The sequence below is a fragment of the Cervus canadensis genome, chromosome 31 (genome assembly GCF_019320065.1).
Source record: "Cervus canadensis isolate Bull #8, Minnesota chromosome 31, ASM1932006v1, whole genome shotgun sequence".
In the NCBI taxonomy this organism is placed as follows: domain Eukaryota; kingdom Metazoa; phylum Chordata; class Mammalia; order Artiodactyla; family Cervidae; genus Cervus; species Cervus canadensis.
In genome coordinates this window covers 25,517,051-25,532,073 of record NC_057416.1, presented here as the reverse complement: position 1 = coordinate 25,532,073, position 15,023 = coordinate 25,517,051, and the positions used below count along the sequence as shown (strand labels likewise).

Genomic DNA, 15,023 nt, shown 5'->3' with positions numbered 1-15,023 from the left:
ATAGAAAACAATTCATGTTGGCAGGACTGTGAAGAAATTGGAATCCTTGTGCATGGCTGGTAGGAATGTAAAATAGTGCAGCTATTGTGTAAAACAATACGGTAGTTCCTCAAAAAAATCAAATATAAGAATACCATATGATCAGGCAATTACCTTTCTGGGTATGTACTCCAAAGAACTGAAAGTAGGGTCTTGAACAGGTATTTGTACACTCCTGTTCATAGAAGCATTACTGACAATAGCCAAAAAAATAGATGCAATCTGAGAGTCCATTGACAGATGAACAGATAAACAAAATGTAGTCTACACATGCAATGGAATATCATTCAGCCTTCAAAAGGAATGAAATTCTAAGACATGCTAAGACATGATACAATACAGATGAGTCTTAAAGACATTATGCCAAGGGAAATAAACCAGTACCAAAAAGGCAAATACTGTGTGTTGCCACTGATATGAGGCAAAACATAATCAAATTACAGAGACAAATTAGAGTGGTAGTTGCCACGGGCTACAGGAGGAGGGAATAGGGAATTATTGTTTAACTGGTTTGGAGTTTCAGCTTGAGAAGATGAAAAAGTTCTGGAGATCAATGGTGGTCATGGTGACCCACGATTGTGAACACTTAGTACCACAGAACTGCATACTTAAGAGACAATTTAAAGGGTGAATTTTATGTTATTACAACATGGGGGGAAAAAACACTCACCAGAATAAGAATGTGGTTCAAAATGCTTGGTTTCTTTTTAAATAAAATTCCCACTGCAATGAAAGAAAAGGTGTCAGTGTTTCTGAGGAAGAGATATGAGCCATCTTAGTGGATGGGAATGAGGGCCTTGGAAGAAAGAGTATCTCAGTGTCCCGATCTGCAGAGAAGTAGACAGCCTGGGGCGTTTCAAAGCTGTGGTCCTTGTGAGCTGGTGGCATCGACAATAAGCTCTGAACAAAACATCTCCATCCGGGCGGCCACCAAGGAGCCCCGATGGCAGAACCACCGCCCAAGGACAAAGTCTAATGACTAATTCTATCTGAAGCAATCACAGCCACCCTTCTCAGAAGACAGAACCTCCTCTCCAGGTTCTGCACTGAGTAGCAGCCGGAGTGCTCCCTGCGGTGGAAGAAGATGCAGCCACTCCGTCTGCTGCTTCGCTGAGGACACATCATCACCCCTGGTGTCTCCGGCGCTGATGGAGAAAGTGGAGGAAAAGAACCTCCTTGTTCACAGCCCAGATGGACAGGCACCATCCCATCTCCAGTCTACCCAATAGCTGCCATGATATTCACAACAAAGGGAAGAAAAGGTGAAAAGTAACTTATCCAAAGTTTGGGGTTTTTTTTAATTACTTCTTAAGGATATAAGCAGTACTTTTCCATCTTCAGTTACAAGAACTGAACTGAACAGGCCTGGGTCATCAAACACCTACAGGGGAAAATCAAGGGAAAACACAGAATTGAGAGCTGAGATCTAATACCCAACTGGAAATGTGATGGAACGATTTGGGAATGGTGAAATCACTGCGGATGGTGACTGCAGCCATGAAATTAAAAGACACTTAGTCCTTGGAAGGAAAGTTATGACCAACCTAGATAGCATATTAAAAAGCAGAGACATTACTTTGCCAACAAAGGTCCGTCTGGTCAAGGCTATGGTTTTTCCAGTGGTCATGTATGGATGTGAGAGTTGGACTGTGAAGAAAGCTGAGCGCGAAAAATTGATGCTTTTGAATTGTGGTGTTGGAGAAGACTCTTGAGAGTCTCTTGGACTGCAAGGAGATCCAACCAGTCCATCCTAAAGGAGATCAGTCCTCGGTGTTCACTGGAAAGACTGATGCTGAAGCTGAAACTCCAATACTTCGGCCACCTCATGCGAAGAGTTGACTCATTGGAAAAGACCCTGATGCTGGGAGGGATTGGGAGCAGGAGGAGAAGGGGACGACAGAGGATGAGATGGCTGGATGGCATCACCGACTCAACTGGCATGAGTTTGAGTAAACTCTGGGAGTTGGTGATGGACAGGGAGGCCTGGCGTGCTGCGATTCATGGGGTCGCAAAGAGTCAGACACGACTGAGCAACTGAACTGAACTGAACTGCTGAAGACAGTAGCAGGGAATCACTGATGCTCCAAAAATTTCTCTGTGCTAGGAAGTCTTTACAACACAGGGAATTTTGTCCCTCGGCTGGGGCTAGAGAGAACAGAGCATTTGGATAAAGACAGAATATTAAAATTCAGAAATAATTCAGCAAAAAACCAAATTTTTGGGAATTAAACTTTTCAGAAACCCAAAGGTTGATCCAGAGGAGGAAATGGTGTGCTAAGAGGATGTAGCTCTAAATTCTACTTCCTACAGAGACCATCTCACCAAGTTAGAGACCAGAAGAAAAAGAATCAGGGGTTTTTGTTTTGTTTTCTCCAAAACTCAACCTAGAACAGTGATGGCCACCATCCAAGGAGCTGAGATGCTCATTTATTTATTTGATTATTTAATATTTAGCCCACACAGAACAGTCAAAGAATAAGTCTATCAAAGAGGAAAAAAAGATACAGACTCAATGAGCGGTAGTTACAACCCAGTGGTCTTAGCAAGTCCCTCAACTTCTTAGCTTCAATGACAATTCCCAGACTAGAAACAAACATTTAGGATAAGAGTGTTACTGTTGTGGACCTTCCAAATTCAGTCAAGCACACGAGGCCTCACTCTGATCGTGAACGCCATGCCCCGGGCTAGAAGTGGGCGTGCCCATTACCCAGACTCCAGAGCCCTCGGCAGACACGTCCCCTCGTGCTGGGCTCTGTTCATCAAAGGACGTCATTCCCTCCTCTAGCTTCGCAGCATCACCTCCTAAACCCGGCCCCCAGCTCCAGAAGCAGGCCGTCCTCAGAGCTATGCTCTGCCGGTCCCCAGCACAGTGGACTGGAGCTGATCTCAAAAGCCAGAGCCCTGGGCTTTGTAGGGGGAAGCCCCGGAGACAGAGATGCAACCCAGGTTACCATCTGTGTCCCCGCGGGAGGGACAAAGAGCATATCAGGAACAGAAGGACATCTATAATTAGATCTGTGTGTGTGTTTGTGTGTGTGGGTGGGTGTGCAGGCCACACAGCCTGCAGGATCTCAGCTCTCCAACTAGGGATTGAACCCAGGCCACAACCATGAAAGCACAAAATACTAATCACTAGGCCACCAGGGAACTCCCAGCGTTCACATCTTGTGATCTAGGACCTCCATATATGGACACACTTGGACCCCAGACAGTCAAATTCCAAGGTGCCAAGGGAAGACTTGACAGTGTTACGATGAGCAATCACCAATACATACTTCGATGCCTCACAGACTCAGATCCACTTGTGGGCCCCATCGTTGACCTAAGGCTTTCCCCTGAAGAGTCCCCACCAAGGAAATAGACGCGAAGGGAAGACAGCTGAAGTCCAAGTCAGGAATTGAGAGTTCTGTTCTCCCATGTACCATTCAAGCTGTGTGTTAAGTTTCTTTTTGTTTTTTTAGTTATTATTAAAAACAGGATATAAATCTGACTAGGGCCTAAAAGGGAGAACCAAAGTTAGGATGTAGTTTCCCAGGAAACTATTTTCCATAGGGGAAGATAACCTGCTTCTCTTGAAGACCAAAAAAAAAAAAAAAAACCAATGTCAATAACCACTTGAAAGTGGAAGAGTTAGCCACTCAGTCATATCCAACTCTTTGCGACCCCATGGACTATAGCCTGCCAGGCTCCTCTGCCATGGGCTTTCCCAGGCAAGAATAACCCTTAGGCATCTCTTTCTAGGATGCCTAGATGGCAAGTCTATATTGGGGGATAACCCCATGGACTGTAACCCACGAGGCTACTCTGACCGTGGAATTTTCCAGACAAAAATAATGGAGTGGGTAGCCATTCCCTTCTCCAAAGGACCTTCCCAACCCAAGGATCAAAACTGCATTTCCCGCATTGGCAGATGGATTCTTTACCACTAGTGCCACCTACGAAGCCCATATTAGGCGATACAATCAGATCTATGCCAAGCAGAGATTGGTCAACCCATTTTAAGCTTTCAACTTGACCAAAATTTCTTTAAAAAAGAAAAATCTTCAACCTGTATGGGTCATTCGGAAATGGAGAGCCAGGAGACCAGCCTTCAGAAACAGGCATGCTTCAAGCACATCTCATCCCTAAACAAGATGAAACACAATGAGACTACAGTCTCTCAACTAGCACTTACCTCAGTAAGACTCCAGTCTGAATTCCATAAGTCTCAAATCAGTCAACTCTAAAGTGCCACTGGCTATATCACTAATCAAGTTATTCAAATACTGCAAAGTGACATATCTGAGAGAGTGGCTGGGTCATACATTCTTTCATTATGTTACTTCAATTTAAATTTCATGGTAACAGACGAGCACAGAGTAAAATGCGCATGCACAAATTTAGCGCATTCACATATGCATGTAAAACTGTCCACAATAGACATTTCTGTTGTTTAAAAATAAGAACATTAAAAGTTACTTTGCATTTTCTTATGAAAACTTTTGACTAAAACATGCTGTTACATTATGGCTTTGGTAACACATTACATGAGCCCATAAGAGCCCAGTTTTTTTAATCTTTTATTTTCTTTAGTTTTCTCATTATATACTTTCAATGACTATAATCATCCATGAATCCATACCACTATTTCTCATTATGCACTTTGTTTTCTATATTACAATTCATTTCGGAGAAGGCAATGGCACCCCACTCCAGTGCTCTTGCCTGGGAAATCCCATGGATGGAGGAGCCTGGAAGGCTGCAGTCCATGGGGTCGAGAAGAGTCAAACACGACGAAAGCGACTTAGCAGCAGCAGCAGCATAGAGAGAATTTTTTACATCATTTGATGTAAAAACCAAATAAAAAACCTAAGTATTCCTAAATACTAAGAGCAGATGAGTTTCAAGATCTTTGGACATCCAGCCAGTTCATCACTTGCCACTGAGATTTAGAAATAAGTTATAAAAGATGTTATGTTTATAATTAAGAAAAAAATAACAAGAATAAAATGGGCATCAAAGCAAAGGAGATTTCCTGAACACTGAATACATTGCCTTTGACAAGGGCAATAACCCACCCAATCATGTTTTTTGCTCTCATTTGCTATAAATATTCAGGCCAGCAGAAGCACAGACCATTGTTTTGACCCTCAGGGCTGTTTAAGCTTATGGGTCTTACTTAATACATTAAGACATATGGGAAAGTTTCCCTAGACTCAGAAGACTTAGGGATCTCCCACAACTGAGGAGAACTTCCCCCTAGTGCTTGTAACACATTCTGACTCAGATATTTAAATTTACCTTTTAAAATATTTTTATTCCAAAGAGCTGTTTTCCCAAATGACCTATCTAGGTTTCATCTTTTAACATAAAATATATATAAATACATACATGGTTTTTCTATTCAACATCAATGTTTTACATACACTCTAGAACTGACAGTAAGATTTATACAGTTTAAAGAGAGCCATCACAAACACTTGGGAATTATATTTACATGTGTATTTGTGAAATTCAAGCTGTCAAGTGTATCTGTTCCTATTGCTACCATCCAAATATAGCTTTCATTAAGAGTAATTCTCTTTAATTATTGGCTGGAAAATCCCTGCATTGTTGTCATTTTCATAACACCGTAAGGTCAGCACAGTTTATTAAACAGCTATTGAGGACATGAGAAAAACACAGACAGTGATCATAAATATTTGATAAACATGTTTGCATTATCAATACATTACAATACAATAGGGTATACCGAATATTTAGGTTGACTTGTAAGAACATAACTGATGCACAAATCTCGTATGGCCCCATGAGGATGTTATTCTACATCAGTATTTTACTCCTTTTTGGGAATCAGTCGCAGCCTAGCAGAACCTCAAGGCTTTGGAAACAAATGTAGTGCAGCAGACAATAATACGTTTGAATAACAGCAACTTAATTGAACAGCAAATTATTTTGCATTCCAATAAATATAAAACCTAGAAATGTGTCTCAACCTGTGCAGTGAGCAAGAGAGAAAGCAAAGACTGGGAAGAATTTAAATGATTGTAAAGGAAGTGTAATTCACACAAGCCCCACATATAAAGCAAACAAGCTATGAGATTCTGTGCTGTCATCTAAAATACACTAGACAGTTTGTTTCTCCAAAAGTCCATTGTTCAGACAAGTGTTTTCATACACAGGCTACTCAGGAGTTTCTTAGATGAAGGGTAGGGAGGAGAGGAAAAGGAATTCAAGACAGACCTCTATTAGTTCAACCCTAAGGCTAATCTGTTGCACGTGTAGTTTCTACATTCATAAGCCAGTTGTTGGAAACACTGCAGCTGAGCGCAGGAGAGCTGGAAACTGCTCCCCGGGGCATGATATCACAAAATGACTTTGCTGTATTCCCTCTCCAGCCTAGCATCAGGGCTCAGGCAGGAACACAACCATAGCGCCCCTGGGGCAGCTTCCTGTTGTTAGATAAGAACCCTCCGCTCCATCACTCTCCCTGAAATCTGACCAGAAGCACACGGAAGTGGTTCCACCAAGACAAATCAGCCCCTATTTTCTCTGAATGTTTTTCCCCCAATTTGTGTTCTCTCTCTGCCTGGGAGGTTCTGAATGACATTGTTAACCCAGACCATACAACTGAATGAATTCACAAGTTTTCACACCCTCACACATACACTTTTACAACCAATATTCCAAGTATGGTTTGACTTGAGTTTCCACTGTATAAGATTGCTTACAGTCTTTACTTACATCTTCAATGTCACAATAACGACCATGCTTGTAAAAATGCAAGAGAAACTTTTAGCAGGATTTCAGTTAGTCTTTAGCTAAACCTATTAATGTTTCATGCAATATCATACTTTAAAGTGTTTAACACTAAAATCACCAAACATACACGGTAATTACACAAACCTGAAGCTGTAACTTCATAATTTCTTAATCTACTACATTACATGCAGGTTTCCAGTTCGTTTAAAGGAAAACAAAAAACAAAACAAAACTGGTTTTGCTTAACGTGCCACAACTTACAACCATGTATCTCCTTTGGCTGGCAAACAAAAGGGCAAAACTACCTTCAGTGATGCTTTTTCAGTTTGGAAACACGAAAACAAAATAGTATTCCTCCAGGCAATTTTCCATTTCCAAACATCCTCTGGACCTTTATAAGAAGTTTACCCCTGAAAACTGACATCCTTTTGTAGTTAAAAGGCGTAACTAACACCATGGCTAATCTAGCAACACCGCCCCCCCATCCTAGGCATCATTGCCAACCACGACCCCCTTCATATTAACTTCCATCATGTGTAGTAAGTGATTCACAATTTATATGGTTTGGGGGTAAAGGCAAAATCCTTCCTGAATTGCATGTAGTAAAATGTGAAAATTGGATGATGGCATGACTGAAAAGGTTTTGTTTCAGACTCTCTAACAGGATACCGTATGTTGCAGGACATTGCTGTGATGCTTTTGTGTGCCCTAGTGAGACGGCTCCCAGCGGAGAGTTTCCCATGTTTTATAGTGACATCTATCAGCCAGACCCAGGGAATCCCAACGTCACTCAGCCTTCTTCAGCACCACTGTTCTGAGAACAGCTTCTTGCCACAGAGTGGTGCAGTCTTAACAGGTCCCTGGTACACGAAGTGCATTGTGAAAACCAGGCAGTGGAGAATGAGCCATGCTCTTCCCTCACATCAAAACCCAATTGTTAGGCATTAATGAACCACCGCAGCCTATAGGCAGCACAAATGCCAATCAGAAATGTAAACAAATAGCCATCACCTGCTACAAGCTGAAAAGAGCTACACACTTTACACACAGGCAGATCCAGCAGGGCATGGTGCTGAGTTTTTTAAAAATTCAATTAACCCAACCATCCATTAGATGGATACATAAAGACCAGGGGGGAAATCTATTATGCATGTGAAAATTTGTGATGTGTAATCATGTTAATTTATAGTTTGAGAAGAAACCCTGCTATGCTGTAGTGATTATATGATCATCAGGAAATTACAAATATTTAGAACCTAGGAATTACTTTTATGAATGGCATAAAGGTAATAACTCCTTCAGAGACGTAATCAGATTATCAACTGATTTCTCAGACCTGCTAACATTAAGGAGACCTGGGAAAAAAAGAGTTTTTTCAGTGGTAAAATCGGGAAAGGTCCTTGAAATCGGATTGTTAACTCATCTCCCCAAATTCTCCTTAAGGGCCTACATGTGAAGCTCCATAATGACGTTCATCTGGTCTGATACACTTAACTGCCAAAGCATCCGCCAAACGAAAATACAGCGAAAACAAAAATTCTTGGGATGATGTCACCAAAAAGATTACACCCAACTTTATACTTCTCACACACACATTTTCACAAGGTACAGATTGCACCTATCTGTCTGGACACTCCGTTTTCCCAAAAAAACTGCCACACTGAAAGACAAAATCTTGAATCTCGGTGCCTTGTCGGATTCACCACAGACACAAACCTCTGACCAAGTCCACACTCGGGACTCGAAGTGATGGCCAGACTGGAGAGTCCTGTCCGACTCACCCTTCCTCCTTCAAAGGAAAAGCCCCACACGGCCGCCCTAAAGAGCAACTCCTAATCAGAGCCAAGTTCGAGAAGGCACCGCAGGCAAGCCACCGGCCCCTTGCCATTCCACCTGGCGGACGAAACCCCAAGGAATTAAAAAGTTTCAGGCGGCCCCAACCGCGGACCAAACTCGGACTTTCCTCCACGGCAAAGCCTCGAAACCGGGAGACGGGAGAAGGCGCTTGCCTGGGGAATCCAATCCACCAAGAGGCTCCCAAACGCGCCCCTCCGCCGCTCGGACCGCGTCCGCCCGACAGCCGTCGAAGCCCGGCGGCCGCCCGGCGCGCCCCGGGGAGGTGCGCCCTCCCCGCCCTCCCCGCCCGGCCCGAGCGCGCCCCGCGGGCCGAGGAACTTACCGCACCGCCTGCACAGCACCCGGCTGACCTCCTTCTTGAGGTTCCGGCCCGTCTCGAGAGGGGGGAAGGAGGCTCGGAAGGCGGCGGGCGCGCGGCCGCTGCTGTTGGCCTCGGGCTCCATGAAGAAGATGTACCTGCTGTCCTCCTTGAGGCGCCCGCAGGAGGGGAAGGCGGGGTGGCCCCAGGCGCCCAGGCGCACGGTGAGCAGCGAGTCCTTCTTCAAGCCCCCGGCTTTCGCCGCCCACACCTGGTGCACCTTCACCAGATAGGGCGCCTCGGCTCCGGGCTCGGCGGCGCTGGGCGCGGGGCCGGAGGGCCAGGCGGGCACGGTCCCGTTGGCCGGCGGCGGGCGCTCGCCTCCCCACGCCCCTGCCTCGCCCGCGGCCGCCGCCGCCGCCGCCGCCGCCGCCGCCTCCCTGTCGAGTGCCCCCTGCTGCCGCCGCCGCGGCGGGTGCAGCTTTCCCTCGATCACCACCGCGGCGCGCTGAGCCAGCTCCTGCACCGAGCCCACGCTGGGCGGGGACGCGTAGCACACCGAGGCCCCCGCGGGAGCCGCCTCGTCGCGGGCGGCCGCCCCCGGCGCCAGGGCCGCGGTCCACAGCAGCAGCAGCGGCGGCAGCAGCAGCGGCGACGGCGGAGGAGAGCGGGCGGCTGGGCCGGTCCTCCCGGCGCGGCGCGGGGCGCATCGCCAGCTCATGGTGCGAGGTGCGTGCGGGCTCCGGTGGCTGTCGGTTCGGACTCGCCTCCTCGGTCTCTGGCGCTGCCTCCCTTTTCCTCTCCCCTCCTCCTCCTCCCCCCACCCCCCCGCACCCTCCTCCTAATTTATTTATTGGCGGGGGCCGTGGGAGACTTGTTTACGGGAGGGGGAGGAGGAAGGGAGAGAAGGGGTGGGTGGAACCACAGAAAGGCGAAGCGGTGGAAAGGGCAAAAAAAAAAAATTTTTTTTTAGGCGAAAGAGAAAAAAAAAAGCCGCCGCCACCGCCTTGGATGCTCGGATGCTGGGAGTAATAGGTCCTCCCCGCGCCGCCGCCGCCGCGCCCGAGCCCGGCTGTCGGGGCTCTGCTGTCACCGGAGGAGGACGTGGAGGTGGAGAAGCTGCTCAGCGGGTAACAGTCCTTTGTGTGAAGTGATGCTGCGGCGGCTGCTGAGGCTGCGAGCGGGCGGCGGGGCGAGCGCGCGAGGCAGAGAGCCCTGGAGGCGGAGTTGCGTGCCTGGAAATGGCTGGGTGGCCGCGGCGGCAGCGCCCTGCGCCTCGCCGGCCTGTTTACCTGCGGGGCGAGCTCGGCCCGCGCCTCCCTTCCCCATGCTGGTGCCCGAGCCCGGCCCGCGGGGTCGGTCCTCCCGCCGGGTCTCCCCCCTCTACCCCCGACCTGAGCGTCTCCTCCCTCTCGATCGCCCCGGTTGCTGCAATGGGAAGCCGGGCGGCGACCGAGGGCTGCAGTCCGAGTGGGCTGCGGAGATTTCCCCGGGACTCAGAGGTGACGCTTCGGCGATCCGGGACCTGTTGGCCGGCGCAGGAAGGCTGGGGGCACGCGGGAGACGCGGGGCCTCGTGGCAGAAAAGTTTTGGGTGAACTGGTTATTGGAGAGTCCAAAGGGAGCAACACGTTCGCAGGAGACAGGCTGCGATGAAAACAGCAACTTTCTGTCTCGCTCGCTCTCCTGCTAACGCGCACACACGGCGAGATCTTCAGATTGGACGCTTCTCGCTCGGCTCCCCTTGTGTGGCGCTTCGGGCTTGATTACCCTCGCCTTTTCTCCTGTGGAAATGCCCGGTTCACCGTGATTTTCTGACCCGTGGGGTACTGCTGATCTGACCATTGCTTGAATAAAATAGTTGCTCAATAAGGCTGTCTTGTATATAAAGTTTATAGCACTTTGTCAACTAGTCCGTTTTTTTTAAAAAAAAAAAAAAATAACTGAATGAAGTGAAGGATGCCTCTGTGATTGCTGGGAGAAAAAAAAAAAAAGCATCCCAGACAGGAGGAAATATAGGTTCAAGATGTTCCATCTGAATATCACACCCCGCCCGACCCTAACTCACCCCATCTCCTGCCAAATTTAAGATGCTACTTTTAAAACAAGAATCCATCATCTCCTAGAGATGTTCATTTCAGTCAAGTTCAGCTCAACAAAAAGAACACATTTTTAGCACTTAAAGGAAAGCCTTTCTCTTGTGCTCTTTTATGGTGAAGAATATATTCAAAGACCTAATAAAATTGAGTGGAAGTTGTTTGTTACTCAGTGGCCTACTAGATCCACCTTGTGAGAAGGTAAGATTTTGAAAGAACTCTAGTTACATAATATCCTTTACTCCGGGATTCTTTCAAGTTGCCTCTAGCAGTTTCTAGAAAGTCACAAAATAAGCTTCAGATTTTTCTGCATAAAAAGTAAAAGCTGAGTATAAGTCACCAAAAGAAAAAAAAAAAAGTTTCTCCGTTGGCATAATATAGTTGGCTAGAAAACAGTATTTTACTCTCTTCAAGTCCAGCTTGGACACATAGGGGTCCTGATGCTCACTGTGTGTTTCAACATGTGGGGGTTCGTGCTTCTTAGAAACCGATGGAGTGCTTGAAGGATAGTAATAGTGCAGGTCTGATCTCCATTATATGTTCTATTAAATGCTCGTGGGCCTACTGACTTATTGAAAGAAAGTGGTCAGTCCTACTGATGCCTTCACTTTTCTTTGTCCTGACCTCACACATTTCTGATTCTTGACCTGTTTGGAGTCACAGCTTTAGCCTCAAAAGTCTTCTCCCTTCCTGTCCACCTTGCAGACCTTGTATCAGTTATCTACTGCTATATGACAAACCAGTCCGAAATGTGTTGGCCTAAAACCTTATTGATTCATGTAGCCCAAGATTCTGTGGACTGACAGTTTTGACTGGGCTCAACTGGAGGGTTCTGGTCTCAGCTGGGCTCACTGATGGCCCTGCTGGGCGCTAACTAGTCGCAGATGGCCTCAGCTGGATAGCTCATCTTTTGATGGATGTGGTCTCTTTCCCTTCAACAGGCTTAACCTGGCCTTGTTCATGTCAGCCCGACATGTTCCAAGAGAGTGGCCAGAAGCATGCACGGTGTCTTGAGGCTCAGAACTGGCACCTCACCACTGCTTCTGTTACAAGGCGAGCTCCAATTCCAGGGGTACATGCTGAATATGAAGAGCTGAAAACTCACATTGCCAAGGGGCAGAGATCCAGAGAGGGGGAAACTGAGGCTGTTTCTACAATCCTCTGCAGATAGTGAGCCTCCTTTGAGGTCCACCTGCCCCCTGTAGCCTTCTTCCATAGACGCCAGATGCTCAAAAAGATAAAGCCCTGCATTTGCAGCCTCCTCATATTTGATCATGTTATTTTATTGAGCCCAAGCATTTCCATGTTACTCCCATCTCTTCAACTGGTAAGCTTGGTAAGAAGCCAAGACCCTGTTTTCAGCATTCCCCTGTTTTAACCCAATTTGCGGGACACAGTAAGTGCTCAATAAATGTCAGCTGATTAATAAGGATGACATGGTAACGTGCTTCCCACACGTTACCCCAACAGCACCCAACACTGTCTCAGAGATCAAGTCCAGAAGTGAAAACAACAATAATGTTTTAAAGCACTGCTTTACAGGCTCATTAAATGTGGATCCCCCCACTTTGTAGTTTACAAAGCATTTTATTTTTGATTAAACATAAACTGCTTCATATGTTTTTTAATGACCTTTTTATGTATTTTTTTAAGCCTTTACCTTTCTCCCATGTTTTCTTCTACTCCTCCCTCAGCTCAGTGGTGTTAAGGGGTATTTTCCGTGCACCGATGAGATCTGTTTGCACGAGTATTTCATTTCTTGCCTTGAGGGGGGGGTCTTCCTTTCCAGAGCTCCCAAACATTGAAAGGATGTTACCTAAAAGGGTACTTGGAGACCCTTTTGAATGAAAGGGGAAGGGTATTTTTTAAATTAGATCCTTTACTTAAGAACAATATTAAAATAGTATACATTGGCTGTCCACTGTAAAAGGTGAAGAAGCTGATACATTTTGGGGGGGGAGAGTGGGGAGGGGTAACTCATCAGTCACCATTTCCTGGTTTTTATCAGTAACATTTTGGAAGTTAATCAAATATTTTTATAATAGATGTTTTTACATAGTTTCTCTTTAAGAATCCTTTTTAATTTTTTTTTTAAAAACTTTTATTTTGTATTGGGGTATAGCCGATTAACAATGTTGTGATAATTTCAGGTGGACAGCAAAGGGACTCAGCCATACACATACATGTATCCATTCTCCCCCAAACTCTCCTCCCATCCAGGCTGCCTCATGACATTGAGCAGAGTTCCCTGCTATACAGTAGTTGGGAAGGATATTTCTAATATGATCAACATATGCTTCAGAAATGCATGAATAATTTTCAGTGTGATTAATTGCTTTTCAGAAAAAGAACAATTTAATTTGCCCACACCATTGTTTTCAAAAGTCAAAGGGGCTTGTTCTTGGAAACATCCTAAAACGAGGGTACTTATACCCTGCATCAGACTCACTCATGAATCAAAATCCACAGATTGCCAGTCCCATCCCAGAGTTTCTGACGGGCGGGGGCAGGCCCCAGGAATCTGCATTTCTAACAAGTTTCCAGGTGCTACCCATGCTGCTGGGGGAGAGACCACATTTGAGAACCACTGGCAAAAACTGTAGATTTATAACTTAGATACACAGGGCATAATGATGCTATGCTGCTGCTGCTAAGTCGCGTCAGTCGTGTCCAACTCTGTGCGACCCCATAGACGACAGCCCACCAGGCTCCCCCGTCCCTGGGATTCTCCAGGCAAGAACACTGGAGTGGATTGCCATTTCCTTCTCCAATGCATGAAAGTGAAAAGTGAGAGTGAAGTCGCTCAGTCGTGTTCGACCCTTAGTAATCCCATGCACTGCAGCCTACCAGGCTCCTCCGTCCATGGGATTTTCCAGGCAAGAGTGCTGGAGTGGGTGCCATTGCCTTCTCTGATAATGCTGCTATACGCATGTGTAAACAGACATAGACTTTGTATGCAAATATCCAACCTCCCCTGCATCACAAATGTTCCCCAGCCCAGCTTCCAGAAGGAAATGTGGGGATTGCCTCCTTGGTTATTAGAGACTGGCACTATTTAGCAGACGGATTCTGACTAGTTAAGAATGACCATGTATTGATAATAAAGGTGAGTGTTTCCCTGAGGACTTATCTCTTTGGTCAGTTGAAACCAAGAGGAAAACTAGAGATCAGAGTGGTTGTCATCATGTTACCTGGTAATATTTATCTGCTCAAGTGGGGAAAAAGCAGACAAAATTATGCAGGTAAAAATGAAAGACTATTTTTACCAGTTTAGAAAATCTGAACAGCAAGCCCACGGTGCAGTGACAACCTGTAAAGGTTTACCCGCCCCCAGCACTTTATGCCTGATTGTTGTTGCTCAGGTAAGCTGTGTCCAACTCTTGCAGCCCCGTGGACTGTAGCCCACCCGGCTCCTCTGTCCATGGGATTTCCCAGGCAATAATACCAGAGTCAATTGCCATTCCTTCTCCAGGGGATCTTTCCCCACCCGGGAAACATGTCTCCTGCATTAGCAGGGGGATTCTTTAACACTGAACCACTAGGAAAGCACTTACACCTGATTAGATCACTGCACTTGATTAGATGCTTCTAATTGGTGGTTCTTGAAGGGGCAACAGGAAATCCAAAGAGTCACTGGTATCCACTTTATCATCATTGACCACCAGCACAGAGAGTGCACACCTTCAGCCATAAATCAGGAAACCAGTGATCTCCTGTGTCCTGAATTTACAGTCTCCCAAAGCATCCTCGCTTGCATAGCCACCTGTCTTGGAGTAGATATAGGGTTCCGAAAAATTTAGGATTCTGACTGTTTACAAGCGCTTTTCACTAACAGGCTGTAAGATACTTATTTGAGATCTGGTCATAAAATTCACGCAGTGATTCACTGGTGTGCACCAGTCTTAGATCACTCCTTATTTCGACTGAGTCAGCTGTGATTGCTGGGCTGGGCTGGCAATCCTGTCTCTCCCATCATCTGTCCAGTTTGAATGA

The 15,023-nt window shown here is 46.2% G+C and overlaps 1 protein-coding gene across 1 annotated transcript; it reads left to right on the top strand.

The window, feature by feature from the left end:
• Positions 1-6,786: 6,786 nt before the first annotated feature.
• On the top strand, positions 6,787-10,800 carry LOC122432416 (lysine-specific demethylase 6B-like). Its single transcript, XM_043454324.1, has 4 exons — positions 6,787-6,827; positions 8,489-9,129; positions 9,168-9,664; positions 9,909-10,800. Exons 1-4 carry the CDS (start codon positions 6,787-6,789, stop codon positions 10,530-10,532), a joined length of 1,803 nt encoding a protein of 600 aa, XP_043310259.1. The 3' UTR covers positions 10,533-10,800.
• The last annotated feature ends 4,223 nt before the right edge of the window (positions 10,801-15,023 follow it).